The sequence below is a fragment of the Hylaeus volcanicus genome, chromosome 7 (assembly GCF_026283585.1).
Source record: "Hylaeus volcanicus isolate JK05 chromosome 7, UHH_iyHylVolc1.0_haploid, whole genome shotgun sequence".
Lineage (NCBI taxonomy): Eukaryota > Metazoa > Arthropoda > Insecta > Hymenoptera > Colletidae > Hylaeus > Hylaeus volcanicus.
In genome coordinates, this window is record NC_071982.1 from 8,321,861 (window position 1) to 8,339,287 (window position 17,427).

Sequence of the window (17,427 nt, forward strand, 5' to 3'; positions counted from 1 at the left end):
CAATATGGCCGACATGTATATCAAAAAGTTATTAGATTTTTATAAAATCTGATACTTATGAGCCATTTGGGCCGCAAATTACGAATCTGATATCAGAATTGCAAAATTCCAAATAGCGGATCCAATATGGCCGACATATGTCTTCAGAAATTGTTGGATCTTTGTGAAATTGACATCGCGGAACCTCTCCACCGAAAATCTGCACTCGCAGATTCGGCGAACGCCCGTGGCTGGGCTCGCCTTGACACGCAAGAACGAGTTACGCATCCAGATTGAAAGGCCGGCACGACCTTCGCTGGAGAGGAGCATGCAACAGACGTTAGACGGGGTAGAAAGAGAGAATAGTGCTGACAGTAGAGCAAGTTCAAGAGGGCTGAATTTACATACTGCAATATTCATAGAGACGACTCGCTGGCCGCCAACAGTTGCCGGACGTTTGCGTATGCAAAACTGAAGAGAGGTTAGAGGCGACGGCTGGAAGCGACGGCCGAATCGTGAAATCTCGCGTTAGACTCGAAAACAACTCTGTTATTACTGACAGAGGTAAACGAAAATTCTATCCGAGCCTCGGTCGATGTACTCTCTACACAAAAACATGAGACACGCTTTGTATTTAATCGCTACTCGACGAATGACATCTTACAGATCAACGTTGACTCATTTATTCAAGATCGAGCTGCTCCTGAATAATTACGCTCCCATAACAAGGACGGTGGGAATTAATTCAAGAATAGCGTCGAGATTCCTCAAAGACGAAATCACGTAGCCAGAGAACGGGATCGTTGGTACAAAGGGGAACCGTGCGCAGTCACGGTAAAGTTGCGATTCAGTGTCGTCCAGATAATTATTGGCGTTGTATCGTACCAAGCCTCTGCTCAGAGAATGCCAATCCCAAAGGCAATAAACCGCGGCCTCACCTACTCGCACATGGGCGAACAAGCGCGAACGCAAACACCCTTAATCCCGTCATATCTAACCCCCTGACCGCGAGACAGCAATTCCGAGTCGGAAAAGGAGAAACGACTTCCAAGGCGATCCCGCTCGTCCGAGACCCCATTCAGTTTAATCAGTCGCACGCGGAGACGGAATCAACGCGAGCCGTATCGCCAATAAAAAAGGTTAATCGTCGAGTTTCGCGGTTCTGTTTTCTCGATGGAGCTGTTACGTACGCCGCGCGGCCAGTTCCTGTCGCACTGGCAGTGAATTAAACGCGCGCGGCCTTGTTCATGATCAAACAGCGAACTTGCAGGAAAATAAAGAGCGGGTTTGCGTAATCGTTAGGCGCGGAGTCAACTCGGTTCGGAGCGCGAGCGTGTTCGAGTAGAAGAGGAACATTCCTAGACGAGTACAGAGTCCCTCGTTAAGTGGCGAGTTCCTGCGAGTAGCTACCGAGGAGACTCTTGTGCAACGTCCACTGTTATGTGGACGGTCAGGGATTAGGTTGATTCTTTCTCTGATCGAATATTATCCCGTCTTTGGCCTAAAAATTCCTATGCGATAAAGGAAGAATCGAAAGTTCAAGGTGGAATCCTTTCTTGCTGGTTAATGAAAAAATTCATTTGTGTATTCTCGACTTGTTGTTGTGTGTCTAGTGTGTCATCATTCGACTCCTGTGTTATTTCCAAGCAGTACGTTTAACTTTTATTAGAGCCTCGTGTACGAAGAAATACGTGATGTCAGAAGATGATGACACTTCATTTGCGAGAAACAATAATTACTTTATTTACGAGTATCGGGTACTTTCGTCCTTATGGTTGCTTTCTCTTTTTTCTTTTTCTTTTTCTTTCTTTTTTTAAAGGAAAATTAGCATTTCCCATTTAGCCAGAAATTTGAACGTAGCACGAGATAAAAGGAATGGGATAATTTCTTTTTATGCCGCAGAACATTCCGTTGGGTGAGCATTCAGAAAGGAGTCAGTTTTCTCTTATTCTTCTTTACGATGCCTATCATGGAATCTTCGTTCACTGGACCAAGTATAACTCGTATAAAATGAGTTATGCTTTTTAATAAATCGGATCATTAATTTTTCTCTGCTTTAAAGGAGAATAAATTTTCTTGAGATCCTCGTTTATAAGAAGAGAAGCTCGACTGTATTATTGTACTCGATTTTATTAGGTTGTCCCTAAAGTTTCTTTCATTTTCTTAAATAGTAATACATACAAAATATTTTATGCCTAATGTAGCTATGTGAACCTGGGACTATTTGACTTTCCAAATGTTAATGTTTTTTTATGGAAAACGATAGTATTTCGTTTGTAGTTGATTGTAGTAACAATGGTTTTGTTTATAGTTTCATCAATTAATAAATAAAAAGAATTGCAAAAATTGCCAGCACACGACATTGCGATTTTCTAAATCTGTTTTTTCACAAGAAAAAACTTTCGAGACACCTAATATTTTCAAGTCAATAATTTAAAATTACCCAATAATTCCTGACATTTTCAAAATTACGTATAGCATTTTATTTTGAAATCAAGACCGACCGAGGCTTGAGGATGTCTTCGGCGTATAAGTTACGACGAAGAAAGATTTATTTTTAAAATCCTTAAGACCACAACCGAGGCGTGATAAATTGACTCGTGGAATATTGGAGACTTATTTACTGTGTCCTTTTGTAGAGAATTAAAGTGCAGAAGAACATTTTTTTTTATAAATCACGTTAAGCTTTAAAAATAAAAATAAAAAAAGAAGAAGAATGTTTCACATTTAAAATGGATCGCGGAGATTTTTCGTCGAATCGGACAAGTAAACGTTTCTAGTGGCTGGTTGTGGCAGTCGAGCTTCAGCCAGCTTTACGCCTTGGCATTGGTGTTACGAGCGCAATGCCATCGGATCGGAAAACAGTATTCTTTTTGGAGGGAAAACAGCGTGTTACATGAGGATTTTCCACCACATGCAACTCGCGTGAATCGACCTGTGAAGGCGAGTTATTATTTCCGTTTTAGGGGACAAGGGGAGGGCGGCACGAGCTTCCGTCACGAACGATTTGCTCCGATGGCTATACGAGAGCAACCGCAATTTCGAGTTTATGAATTACAGGAGAGAGAGAGAGGGGGGAAGAAAGAGACAAGATGTCTCGCCGCGAACAGTTTGTTGGCTGGCAGCAAGAAATGTGCCGGAGTGGGAAACATGTGTAACTTTATTTAAATCTATTTTGATATGGTCGATATGTTTTCTTTCTCTTTTTTTTTTATATATAAATTGTTATCCGCTTGGAAATCTCGAAGAATTTTCTCTTCGCACTCGTATTCGAGACGAAGAAGAAAAGATCGCGAATCGCACTTTCGTTAATTAGTACCCATCGATCCGTTCTCGATTAAAATTCTCGATACGAGAGCGCGGAGACATGTGGAAATATTAATAATTAGAATCGGCGTGAGTTTTATTAAATTGGATTGAAAATTAAGGAATTAAATTTTTATATTTGCAGGCGACTACACGTACAACCTTCGGCGATAATTTTATTCTCCAAATGATAGAAACTATTTCGGTCGATCGTTTCGATTTTCCTGATAAAATTTCCCAGAATTTCGAGTACAGAATTGAGGTGAAATAACACGGGGTGCTCGAACCTCGAAGATGGTTGACTACTTTGTGAATTAGAGTATCGATTACGCTTAATTAAATTTTGAGCAACTCTCGTTGCGTTGAATCAACTTATTACCTACGAACTCGTGTTAAATATTTAAAAAAAAAGACTCACTGCTACCACACTGTTTTGAGCACAATTTTTGTGACTCTTCCTCGTTACTGGTAACAAACTCAACGACTACAGAGTCCCATTCGACGTTTCGAACAAAACTCACTACCACAACACAATCCAAACAAACTTTTCACAATTTTGTTGGCTCAAACTAAGAAAGTTTGAGCCCTCGTCGTCGCGTTTGATCAAATCAGCGACTCAGCACTTTCCTCGAATATTTACAAAAGAAACCACGCTGGTATCACTATTTTGAGCGCGGCATGGGCTCAAAGTAGATCGAAGATTTTTGTTTTGAGCCGCAATTCGAGACACTCCGCGCGACTTTTCGAGCCGTAATCACCGGATCGGGAGATCGTGGCAGCGAGGGATGCGAACCACGCGATTTTAACTGGCAAAGTAACGGCTGGACATGTTTGGCCGGTCGACACCGGTAGACTGAGCGACGCGGTCGCGACCAACCGTGGCGCCGCGTATCTCCCCCTCGTGTTCGCGACGTCGCCATCTTTCTCTCCACGCGAGTCACGCTCTTTTCGCGTTTCCGTCCCTTTTCGAACACCCCCGCTCTTCTCCATCGCGCTTCTTCTGCGAGCCTCGTGCCTCCTTCAACTCCTCCACTTTTTATGAGTCTCCGTTTTTTTGAGCTCTTATCTCTTACGTTACCACTTTCCATTTTTATGCTGTCTGCGCGCTCGCCGGAATCGTCGGCTTTCGGAGCCGAAAGGTCGGAGACCTGAGGTTTGAATAATTAAATTGTCGCTGTAATTCCCGTTTCGCGTTTCGACATCCTCGAGCCAGGATAGACAAGCAGAAATTACAGGCGCTACGAAAATAACGAGCGGTATTAAATCAACGTTTAATAAAGGTTTAATGCATACATTGAAGACGGGGCGAATGAGAAGATTGGAAGAGAATTTCATAAAGTGTTTCAGCTAATGCAATTACTCCCTTTACTTTCGCTTCTTGTTATTCGTTATTGACCCTTTATTTACTGAAATTTTCACAAGTTTTTAAAATGCGTCCATATTGGCTCCATATTGGCTCGTACCATATTGGTGTGTACTCTTAGAACCTTCATAAAATTGCAAACGATTATTCTCAAACGTATGCAAAAGCAGAGTGACTATCCATTTTTAAAGGTCGGGACAATATAACTAAAGGCCATATATATATATGAAAATATATATCTCTGACATTAATTCATAAAATACAAGTCGAGTTAATCCAAAGAATGAACTCTTAGAACCTTCATAAATTTAAAAACGATTATTCTCAAACGTAAACGAAAGTAGTGTGACTATTCATCTTTAAAGGTCCGGACAATATAACTAAAGGCCAAATATATGAAAATATGAGAGTTCAGTATTAAAGTAATTCTTAAGAAATATTGCGGGCCCCTGGCGACGTTTCACTGCGTAGACGGTTAACCCTTTATTTATTGAATTGTTCGAAAGTTTTTAAAATCTACACATCCATCCTGGTCTTATAAGTCCCGCCAGTAAATAAAGGGTTAACTCATATCTTCCAACTCCGAGTTTCACTGCTCAATTTATGCTTGCGCCCAGGTGGAAAATTACAGAGCACAGGTCAAAGACATCCAAGAAAATCGAGGCAGAATTTCAGAAACAAATGACAGACCACGAGAACCGGTCGCATTTCGCGGGGAATGAGTTTCGACAGTTTTACGATAACAGAAAGTATTTCCTCGATAGAGTTGTCCTGCGTTCGCGGGCCACTGACGCGTCGTTAAATTAAGCGGCCTAATTCGATTATTTCTCGGACAGAAGACAACCGGAACCATAGCACGCGAACTTCGTTCGATGAAGGAACGAAGATATTTCCAAAAACCATAATTTTTTCCCTTTGTGTTTAATTTCCGACCTGGAAAAGTTTCATTCTTAATAAAACTACGAATAGCCCTTAAAGAATAATTCAGGCACACCGGTTAATACGGTTCAAGTAAGTTTCTTGACATTTATTGTCGTCTCTCCTGCCCTACACTCCTATAGAGTGACCCGTACGAAATGGTATCGTTAGACTATTTTGGGTACTTGTAGATACGTGAACTGAACACTGTTTACAACTGAATTTATTAATATGGTTACGTTATCTTATTATAGAGAAGTATATCGATAAACAATGGGTGGTCGGTTAAATGTTCCCGTTTAAGTAGTCTACCCTCTATACGCTCGCGGTTCACCCCTCCGCAACAGAAATAACCCTTATCAATAATGAAACGAGCCCATCAGAGCGATCGAAATAATTGTTAATACCAGGTGTCGGGGTGAATTCTTTCTCACGTTTATTCTTCCACTTCAGTTAAGAATTCGTCGGTATCAAAGTTCGACATCATTTAACCAATTACTCGAGCGAAAAGTTATTTACAATTGAGCGTTTAAGATTAGGAAATTAATGTTATAAAATGATCGTTCAGCTGAGAAAAACAGCGATGGGAATTCGTTTTTGACACCTGATTTGGACAGAATTAATTATGCCTACTAGAAAAAGAGCCACACAGTGGAATCATATTTGACAAAGCACCCTGTACGTAATGGATAACGAATTCTGCCATTTTCAATTAACGTCAACAACGTTCCATCAAAAACCCAGCACCGCGAGCCAGCGAATGCAATCGATCATCCACGAACTCCCCTGAATATCGAGCCACCCTCATTTCAAGGGTAACGTAATTACGAAATAAGGGATGACGAGACCAAAGGAATCCATCAAATTATCACTGCTTCCGTCTTCGGTGAAAAATCAGTATATTATCTCGATAAATCACAATTTGGCTTAAGGAAAAAAAAAAACTCAAATATAATTCGAGCATCGCAATCAACCGAGAACATTCTCGACGACGCTTCTCTTCGAAAGGCGACGTAATCACTAAACAAAGTGTGACGAAAGCAAAGAGTCGCTCGGATTCCACCCCCAACGGAGTCGCCGATCCTCGTTACTCTTCCTCCGTCCCTCGGCTATCGTCCCGTCTGTTTAACAATTACGTTACCTCTGAAATGGGACACCAGCCAGAGTCCAATATCCTCGAGGGGGAGTCTCAAGGCTGGCCGAAAGTAAATCGCAACGATGCGTTCTCAAAGCAACTCGTCGCCGCAGCCGGAAGACCGCCAGTTCAGTTGTTTATTAAAGTGATCAGCTTTTTATAATTGACAAAGCTATTTCGCTACCACGCTCTCTATTTGTTTACATTTGCACATTTTGCGAGACCGTCGAACATACTGCGGAAAAACGACGACGTTGAGCTTTCTGAAGTGTGCTCTGACTAATCTTGTGGTGAGTAATCTTGCGGTGACAGAAACGAACACCTGTACAGGGTGTCCCAGAATTAGTGTAGGAAACGAAAATGAGGGGTAGTCGAGACGATTCTGAATAACAACTTCCTTTGCAAGAGTGTCGGATGATGCTTCGTTTTTGAATTATTAACGAAAAACCGTGGACTAATCACAGCGTCTCAGTAGCGCACGCTCAGCCGCTGGCCCAATGGCTGACCCGAGTCTCCTGGCTCGAGCCCGCCTCTCGCGCGCTGTGATTGGTCGGTGGTTTTTCGTTAATGATTCAAAAACGAAGCACCATTCGACATTTTTGCAAAGGAAGTTGTTGTTCAGAATCGTCTCAGCTACTCCTTTCCAGTTTTTACACTAATTCTGGGACATTTCCAACATAACGTCTGATTATTCAGACATTTCTTAATCAGTGATTAGCGAATGGTCGACGTAACTAGTATTTAGAGAAAGTAATTTTACTCCTTAGCAAGTTGATACAACTTGAAATTTAATTTACCTACAAAGCACAGGCTCGAACGTAACCTCATCCCTCCGAGTGATTCGTAATGATTCGGAATGCAATTCGATGCGACTTTAAATGGAATTCATCGCGCGGCTACGTTCTCAAGCATTCGGGAAGCGACTCGCAAAGTAGTCGTAAGTGTCGCCAGAAGGCTACCCGTCGAAACTGTTTCAAATTGGATAGAGTGTGATCCTGTGTCTGGTCCCGCAAAGTTCTGGGGTATGCTCCGGAGTCAGTGCGATCGCTTTCGGGTTTCTAAATGTTGGAGCGGCGCACCAGTCGCGAGCAATTGACCCGATTTTCAACGGGATACATATTTATCGAAGTTCCGAACGATTCCCTTAACCCAGTGAGGTGTCCTTCTTCGACGGAAATAAACGTAGAATGAATCGAAACGTCGATCGTGTTTGAGTAGGACTGTGTAACGAATAGAACGAGCAATTTCATCGTTTCAATCTCGACGTAGTATTTAATCGAATATATTTGTCGACGAAAACGAAATTCGAAAGAAATAATTCGTCAGCTCGAGCAAGCAAATTTGATCGAGGGGGGATGATTGTAATTGAATCGAAATCAGTGGAACGAGTCAATAGGTGTCGGGACACGTGTAATCTTGGATTTCATTGGCAGCGGTAATCGGAGAAGGGAGGAATTTGTGGGATATAGATGTAACCGGGGGCGGGATGCGCGAGACGAATGTTGAAATATCTCCGACATTGACAAACGATGGCAGCGTCGGTGTCGGAGAGATTACGAGCGGCCTTGAACGAATTCCGGATTCTCCTTGGTCTGAACTTGGAATGCTCCGTCGGGAGACAAGCTGGCGGCATCTGCATCGATGTCTCTAACCATTCCGAGCGACTCGTTTACAGGAAACGAATCGAACCGACGCAACGAGCTGCCAGAAAATTTTGAAAATTAATTTCCTGCGGTGCCATATTTAAAATTTCCTCGAAAATTTCCTCGACGGAGAGAAATCTTTGTTATAAATATTCGGAAGAGATTTCGTTCTATTTCGCACGTCCTCGGTTTTTAATTCGAGTACCGGAGAACGATGCCAAACCAGACAGCGGCAGCAAAGTTACGGCGTTGAATGGACTCGGTTGATAAAAGTCGGTCTAAATAGGTTATCACTGAAAAGAACCCTCTTCCAGTTATGAACTGTGCTCGAGTAATAAATCATGGTAGAATCGATCGAGAGAGTCTTCTAAATGCATTGGTGATAAAAGGAACTACGTTAAAGTAACATAACTCGATATTAAAGGAGACCGTACAGCGAGGTATAGTGCCTCTTACAAGCTACTAGAAACCATCAGAAAAGCTTTCTAAGTACGTTATAGAGGAACAGGAATTTCCTTAAGTACCGCAAACTCTTGTAAAAGCTGACATTAGATGCGTGCTGTAATTCTTCGTGAAAATAAAACTTGCTATTGTGAGAGGATTTCAGGGTGGATATAGATTAACACGAATCTCTATACTAAAACGACTTTATTCGGTATGACCGACTCCCAAAAAATTCGCCGGGCAGTGTTACCAATTACAAAATGATAATATCGGACAAAATGATTGGACTATATTGAAAAATATAATTGTTTGAACAGAAATATCTTGTTGAATTCCAAGTTAATATTTAATAAAACTACCTTTGTGTGCAATTGTCTTATTTATGCGAATTCACTTACGAATTGGGGGACTTCCACAGTAAACAAGTTTCTTTGATTAAAAATGACGAATATAAGAAAAAAATAAATTTCGTTTCTGGGGGACCGTGTTCGAAAAAAATCGCCGTCTCGAATGAGTTAAAATTGAATAACTATATATGTCGATGACAAACAGTACATTTTCAAAGATACTACCGATGCCAGTAGTGTAGCTCTATAATACGTCAGACATCGCGTTTCTTATCGAATGGTATTGGAAACAATAGAATTAATAACGAAACTCTCTCTCAATAGCGCTATAAATAGAAGACTGCTGCTCTAACTTTACTCGATATCAGTGCAAGTAACGCGTACAAACTGCTATATCCGCGGAGCCAGGTCGGCTAAGAAAAGTTTCCCGAGTGTCTTATTAGCGAAAAGAACTTCCATTAAGTGGCGCAGCTCGTCGCAGAAACAGACGACACGTCTAAATTGTAAATCTTAGCGGAATAAGCAACACAGAAGTTTAATTACCGTGCGTCACCCGAGCGACAATCTCTGTTCGGCACACAACGCGATGCAAATAACACGGATTTTTATAGGACATTGGCAATTTTTTTTTGTATTAAAAAAAAAACATCTTAAGCCATTATTGGCCCATAGATAAAGATTTGTAATTGAGCGATGCCGGTTGAAAATCCAATAAAAACGACGTACGAGGTTTAACCACTCAAATTAATTGCGGTGGAAAACGCGTGCACAACGTAACCCCAGTCTCCATAAATGCACAAATATCTCTACCATAAATGCACAGACTGACTGATCGGTACCACCGATCGACGAACGTATAATATAAACACTCGTGTCTGTGTCGGAACGGAGCCGAAACGGAACCGTTCCGGGTCTGTGCGGATAGCATAAATTGACCGTACCTCGGGTTCGAATCAGGCGTGAGAAAGTTCCGAACGCGTCGCCGAAGAGTGGAACTTTCCACAAACGGGATTTGCTGTTGGAACATTCGAAATTGCTGTAATTCCCAACGGGATCAACAAGAATTCGCGAAATGCGCTGCTCGACTAGAAAAACTTTTGGTAAGTAGTGCAACTTGGTCCCGGCGGCGGGCCAATTATTTAGTTAAAGGTGAGGCGTGGAAACGAACGAAGTTCCCAATCGCAGGTATTTGTAACGTTTCGAGCGAGTTTCGAAGTAGTTTCGAGCAAGACCACGTGGTCTCGCAAGGAGCTGTTACGGACGAAAAGAGGTCCGAGGTGTCCTGTTCCTGTCACAGGCCACAGCAACCTCTGCCGCTCGTGAAAATTAATATCGTTCGCGCGGGTAGCACGCGTTAATTATTTCTACGACAAAGGGGCCCAAAAGTGGAGCATCGTTCGCGGCCACCTTGAGATAACGATGCCACTTTCACGGAAACAATGAACGCAACAAGATTCGCGGAGGCATCCTTGATTAATGGCCACGATAACGCTGACAATACGAACGGAACGATCGATTCGAATTGTCTGCGTTGGAAGCGAAACGGGGGCTGGAGACGCGTCGCAGTTCCAGCGATCAAGGGAACGTCTGGAGATTACTTTGCTTTGAAATCGAGGAAGGAGAGGAGTTACAGGAATCTGGTTCGAATTTCTTTGACATCGGAGACAGTTCTTTTTATGAGTGCGAGCGCGCGTCTTTTGTTACGAGGGAGGTTGGCTCAGTCGCTGCGATCGTGCTCGTGTAGAGAATGGTTTGAAAAAAACATTCTTATCCTGTATCGACGAAAGGATAAATTTGCGCAGTGCTTCAAGAGCTAGGGAGTCTATAAATTCTTGAAGATCTGCGGATGTTGATCGACTAGAAATTTTAGAAAGACTTTAAGGGAAGCGTGAATGTTTGCACTACAGTAAATTCTCCATAAATGCACAAATATCTCTACCATAAATGCACTGAAACTGCACTCTTTTTTTCTGTATATTTCCAAAGCCACATGTTAACTTTTACGCTCGCGGTGACTGTGAAGTTCAATGTAATATTCATATTTCTTCTTGGAAAAATTCTAACATAATTATAAAAGCATAATAAATATTCGCATAAAGTTTAAAATAAATCGTTTTGTAATATGATTTCGAAAAAAATGAGCAAAGAAGCATGACCCCTTACAGTATAACAAAAATAACGAGCTTAATTTTATCAAGTTGCGACTAATAGAATCGGAGAAATCACGGTGGGAAGCAAATCGGACGCATCTAGGGGCTCGCGCTAGTCCAAACGTTCAGACTTCCCTTAAACCGTGACGATTCTCGAGAAAAATCGAGTTAAAAAAAAAAGAAGAATGGGAAAACGGAAAATGAAAATTCGAAAAGTACACCACGATGTGCCGCTTGGTACCACTCGCGGCAGAACTTCGGAAGACGTTTTTCATCCGGATAATCTGCACGACTTACGCTGCAAACACGATTCCCAAACCGAGGGTGGGTCGGGTCAAGAGAAAGGGCGCAGCCGAACTCGGTCAAGTTGATATTTTTCGACGAACGTAACAGGGCGGCCTGCGGGGGTGCACTGGGAACCGTGTCGGGGAGGGTAGGCGGCCTACTGTCGTTAGCGATGGGAATTCGACACCGACAGAACGATCAATTTGTTCCCGAGACAACAGAACTCAACGATATTGGTTATATTTTACGTTGGTTATATTTATTTACGGTTTTATTTTTACGTTGTCTTCAATTTTCTAAAATTATTTCGAAATTACGTCAAGAACATTCGACTTTTTTTCAAACAGTTCCTAGTTTCATCGAAACCAGTTTGTATTTATGAATAGATTCGGAGCGCCTTGAGCCCATCGCTGACTATTGCTATCCTTTTTTTCGATACCCCCTTCGCCCACATTGCTTCTCGACCGCCCACGTGTCCCTGCACCGTGCTGTGTCAAGTTCGTCTGGACACGTTAATCGATACGTCGCGAGCCCTCTTGTTTCGCTCGCTTCAACTCCCTCAAACCCCTCGCCCGCGGTAACCATTGTGTCACGCGTCTTACTTCCCTTTCGAGATTTTTCGAGTTCGTTAAGAAAACACCGGGAAATAAATTCTAATCTTTGGAGGGAGAATTTTGCCCGACCAAATATTTTAGCCGATTTTTTATTTAGAGTCGGCCGATTCGACGCACAAAATCGACGACATAATCCGCGAACAACACTCACTTCCGTGCATACATCACGCGGCGTACCGTGTGCTCGAGAGTTTTCGAGATTTCGCTCCATAATCGATGAGCAACACGTGTCGGGCAACATATGAGCGTGCTATACAGGTTCTCGTAAATTATTGAAACGTCAGGCAGCAAGACACGGGGCGGTCGGAAGAGTGCGTCGGCTTTATGAAAAAGTACGAACGCATGGAGGTGTTCGATTTGGCAGTTTTTCATCGCTGTCCGACCGGAATCCAAAGGGCTGGCCGTGTGAAAATTTATTGGACGCGAGCATTGTAGGTCTTGCTAGATAGCGTTAGCGCGTATTTCGCGCCAACGGATTTCCGTGAGTTTCTGGCAGCGTCGAGGCCTCGACGCACACATAATATAATGGGCTTGTGAATAATCCGTGAAACAGCGAGCGAGGATGCCCCGTGACGTATACGGAAGTGTCATATTTAGACAGTGGAAGCCACTGCAGTCAGTGGCGGTTAGCCGAATCCTCGTTTCGCTTTGTTGTTCAATTTTTAGTGGTAACGGACGACCTAATATTTCGTGGTTAATGAGAAACAACGATACGATAATTACCTGTGGTAAGATATGTGCGAGTTCATCTAGTCAGCTTTTGGGACTTACCTGAAACAAAGAGAAAACAATTGATTTAGTACTAGAAGCGTATCGGTGAGACAATAGTATTTTCATCTCGGTTCAGACATTGCAAGTTCCATTCAAACGGTCGAAGGGACTCGTCGAAGCGATTTGTCGTACGACTTGCATTTATCCAGTCAATTCTGGCTTACACTTAACCAATCCTTGCTGTATGTAGATTATTTTGTCAACAACCTACGCTCTGAATGCATTTTGTTCGAAGAGTATCGAATCCAATTTAATTCGGTCTAACCGATGAAATAAAAATTGCAATCTTTCAAATTCATCCTCCGACTTTTTGAAAATGAAGGACAAAAGGGCTTCACATTCGGTATCCACAAATTGGATGGAAGAATTCAGTTATCGAATGGCGTTTCATTCCGCCCTCTCGATACCAGACTTGATTTGAATTTACTTTCGGTAAATTAAACGCTGCCCACGAATATCTGTTCCCGTTCATCTCGCTCCTCGCTCAGTTACGCCAACCTCCCTCGCAGGTTGTAACAGTCGCGTCTCTGCCGAGTTGCATCCTGCGAGGAGTCGCGTAACGACCTCCTATGGGAATGGAAAGGTGACAGACCCTCGGGAAAGGTGAAAAGCCGCAACATTTCGATCGTTCGATAGCATCCACCCTATAGAGACAGCCACGGGTTATCGTCTCTTTGACGGGACAATTAGGTATTAGCGTGCTTGCGGGCACGACGATCCGCACAGAGGTTCGTGCATGCGTGCAAATCAGTGCATAATGATGATCGGATAAATTGCGTTAATATTCCTCGCCATTGACAGAGATGCGATTCTGCAATCCCGGGTGAGCTAACCGAAATTGTGCTCGATCAAAGATCGTTCATGCCCGATCAGTCTTGGACGCGACGACACCGATGACGAGGGTGGTCGCGTTACCCCGTTTGGCGTTCGAAACAAGTAATAAAACAAGCGTCGTGTAAGTGTACAAATTGTTTGTTTACCGTAGAGCAAATTGTAGACACCGATCGATGATTCGTTACGAAACGGATGTCACCAGCTCTGATTGGCGTCGCGTAATTATTTTTCGATTACGCAACTTCCGTCCATTCAACCAAATCTTCCCTGACCGATTCGCTGAAACGCATAATTAGAAAGCAATCGATGAACGAGCAGATTGGGGTGCGTTGTTATTACGTCGTCGGGATTGCTCATTACATCGAACCCGCTGATAATCTTTCTCGGTTAATAACAATGGCAAAGAGGTCGAATCGAACGAGGTTTAATCGGGGCGAATGAATCTTTACCGACTCGACCACGTTTCGGTTCCCTCTGTGACCATCGAACTGTGGGACGAAAGACCATTCTAGGTAGAATTAATTCCAGAATTTATTTTCAACTGTAATTATTACTGTAATTATACTGTAAGTATAATTTAATGTTATTTGAGAGAAAATTTTTTTAAAAAAGTGGTGCTGAGCTCAAAACTTGTTATTAGAGAGGTTTGCTCGTACAAAAAATAAAATAAAAATAAATAAATCAATCAAAAATGATTTCCTCTTATTGATTCTTCCAAACCTTTTAACAAGAATATTTAAAATATTAAAATATTTTACATGCGTATGTATTGTATTTAAAAGAATATCTTCCTCTACAGTCATTTTACTACACATTTCTGTTTAAAATTGAATAACTAAAATTTCCCAAAAGTCCTTGCCTTCGAATTTACATAAATATAAAATATAAACTTTACCCTAGTTTTTTCTCAGTACAGCTGCCAGTAACTGTCTTTTCGTTCAAAACTCATTTTTTTTAGAAATCACCGGAGAAATGACAAGGAGGAAGTTAGTTGAATTATGCATTTCTTCTATGAAATTGTGAAAAGTGGATTCAGTTTTCAACTATCTGAAAAGGAAATTTACAGTGGAAAACGTTTGCGATATAAGTGAAAGTGCTGTAGTAAAAGATCTATCGTGCGTCTTCGCAAAATTTGAAAAATGGTAATGCTGCTGGCACATGGAAACGACGCATCGTTCTCGAATCGTCGAAGGTGCTTTCGAATTGGAAACAAATTTTCACCGGAATAAGACGCATCGCACGGCTTATCGACGATCGCTTAGTACCCCGACTCGTCATTTCCACGTTTAATTCGGAACACCGCGATCACCTTGAGAGCGAGCGAACAATCTCGGAATGGGAAAAAGCTTTTCTATAGAAGTCCTCGGTGCAACCGATAATGGAATCCTAGAGCATCCGATTGCGACTCAGCTGCTCTTCGATTCTCCGGCGACGAATGCTCGGATTTAAATCGCAGTCGTCGATCGCGATAGCTATATCTCCGGAAATAGGAAAATTGATCGACGAGGAATGAAATAGTTTTCGAGAAAAAATTCGCGACTTTGATCATCAACTCTTTGCTGGCTTTTTAACCTCCCAAAGTCCAGCCTTCGGCGTTCCTGTCCCCTTCGACTGGCTTCGAACGCGTGACAAGTGGAAGTTACCGTTTCGCCCGATGCATAATGAACACCCACCCGATGGATCGGTGAATGCGTAATCGGTTTCCTAACGACTCGCGCGTGGCGAATAAAAGACGAGGGTGGCCGGTCGCAGCCTGCATGCATACGGATTCACCGTTTTCGTTAGAGGACATTTCGCTTTTTGCTGTTATCGATTCGGTAAGCGGCTCGTAAGGAAGAGCAAAGCAGCCTTAAAGGCGCACGCTCAATGCCGCTAACCTATTTACCTATGTAGGAAAGTGCGCGACTGACTCATTTACATCGATCGGTTCGCGTGTATTCCCAAAGAGCCTGGGAATCCTCCGAATCTTCATTAACCAGACACCCTAAGAACGATGTGGGATAGGTCGACAACTTTTTCTTCTCGTCCGCCGCGAAGATTGCCTTCGATGTTAGCTCTCCTTCGGAGGCTAGGGATTTTTCCTCGAGACCCAACGCAAACTTTTCTCTTTGACGCTGTAGCGGTCTCTGGCTCGAAGCAGGACACTCGGACGTTCGACGCGAGTAGACGAGTCGGGAATATATTTGCGTCGATTTAACGAAGTAGAGACGATTTTCATCGGATAGGAAATCAGTTTGAAGAGTAAACGTGCGCTCTTTCGACTTTCCAGAAAAATCGAACGTTTATACTGTTGGGCAGAGATTCCCAAACTTTCTAGACTCGCGGCACCATTAGTATACAGATTATTTCGCTGAATCCGAATATGATGTTATTTTTGCTTTAAAAAATTTTCCTAGGGTAGTTTCCAGACCTAACCCAGACCTTACCCAACAAAGAAGAGTGTTTTGTAAGTAAATCACGTGATAACATTTTTTTTATCCAGAAACCGACTTCAGAATCGTGTTTCTTATCCCAAAAACGTTGAAAACTATATTTTGGGCGAGATTTAGAAATAAAAATTTTTTGGTCGAAAATCGGCAAGTGTGATAAAGTCATCTAACCGTTTTTTAGCATTAAACAACATTTGTTGGGCTTTAAAAGAGCTTTCCAACACCGTATGGATGGAGTAAATCGGCTAAGAATTGAAGAAGTTATGGACCTTTAACGTTGGCTAGCTAATCTTGGGTCACGATTTTGGTCAATCCCAGGGGTCATTTTAAGTAATACAACAATTTTATCCAATTATCACGAAATTCGGTATCTATAGGTTTTTTTAGGTGCTGAATCCGAATATGATGTTATTTTTGCTTCAAAAAACTTTCCTGAGGTAGTTTACTTAAAATTTTGTACAGTTTTTTGACGATAACTTGAGAAATAATTATCCTAGAATTTTTTAACTATTTTTACTGAATTTCTCGTATCGATTTCACTGCGAAGGAATAAAAATATTGCCAAAATTAAAATATTCGTTTATTGGATTTTTGAATTTTTTTTTGAGGGGGGAGGGGGACTAATTTTCAGTTAAAAATAGAAAGATACCGCGTGCATTAGGCAGAACTAAAAATATTGTTGCGAAGGTATATATTTACTACATTATCAGTAATAGATTTTTTGGCCCATCCTAACCCAAAGTCCCTACGTTACATTACGATTTGTACCGGTTTCTATCGACTATGTATAGGTTCCACAGATTTGCTAGTAGAGTTCGATATATCTCGACGGTGGTAACGCTCCTGTTGGAAATACCAACGATTGGACTCGCGTTAACGCTGAAATCCGCAAATGGAAGACCACAGTCGCGTATCGTGAACTAATTCGAACTGATCAACTGAGAATCCGAGTTGATTGCGGTCACCGGCAACCTCGTTTTGATGACTCGAGCTCCAGGTACCAGGAGGCCTTTCCTACGGGAAGCGAAACGTACATTTCGCTGTCACGAACATCGCGACACCGTTAACACACATACGGTTCGAATCAGCGTTCATTTAACCGAATTAAACTCGAGCGAAGGATCCAGGTAATAAGGGAAATATCCAGCGTTAAACCCATCGTTACTTCATTTCGGTTAATCAGTGTTACACTCTAGACAGAAGCCTATC

The 17,427-nt window shown here is 42.2% G+C and overlaps 2 protein-coding genes across 6 annotated transcripts in view; both read right to left on the reverse strand.

Moving 5' to 3' along the window:
• LOC128880096 (octopamine receptor beta-1R-like) overlaps nucleotides 1-4,758 on the reverse strand; it is a 50,331-nt gene extending 45,573 nt beyond the window's left edge. Inside the window, exon 1 of the mRNA XM_054129800.1 lies at nucleotides 3,704-4,758. The gene's annotated coding sequence lies outside the window, so the exon portion shown is untranslated. The remainder of the gene's footprint in view (nucleotides 1-3,703) is intronic.
• LOC128880094 (octopamine receptor beta-3R-like) overlaps nucleotides 1-17,427 on the reverse strand; it is a 100,547-nt gene that overhangs the window by 32,791 nt on the left and 50,329 nt on the right. The window contains exon 4 of one of the 5 annotated variants that reach the window (XM_054129798.1): nucleotides 12,482-12,864. The exons of 3 other annotated variants lie outside the window; for them this stretch is intronic. In XM_054129798.1, the coding sequence (XP_053985773.1) occupies nucleotides 12,626-12,864 (239 nt within the window). In that variant the 3' untranslated portion in view covers nucleotides 12,482-12,625. Of the gene's footprint in view, nucleotides 1-12,481; nucleotides 12,956-17,427 lie in introns of those variants that run through there. One more of the 5 variants, XM_054129799.1, reaches the window with a different exon arrangement.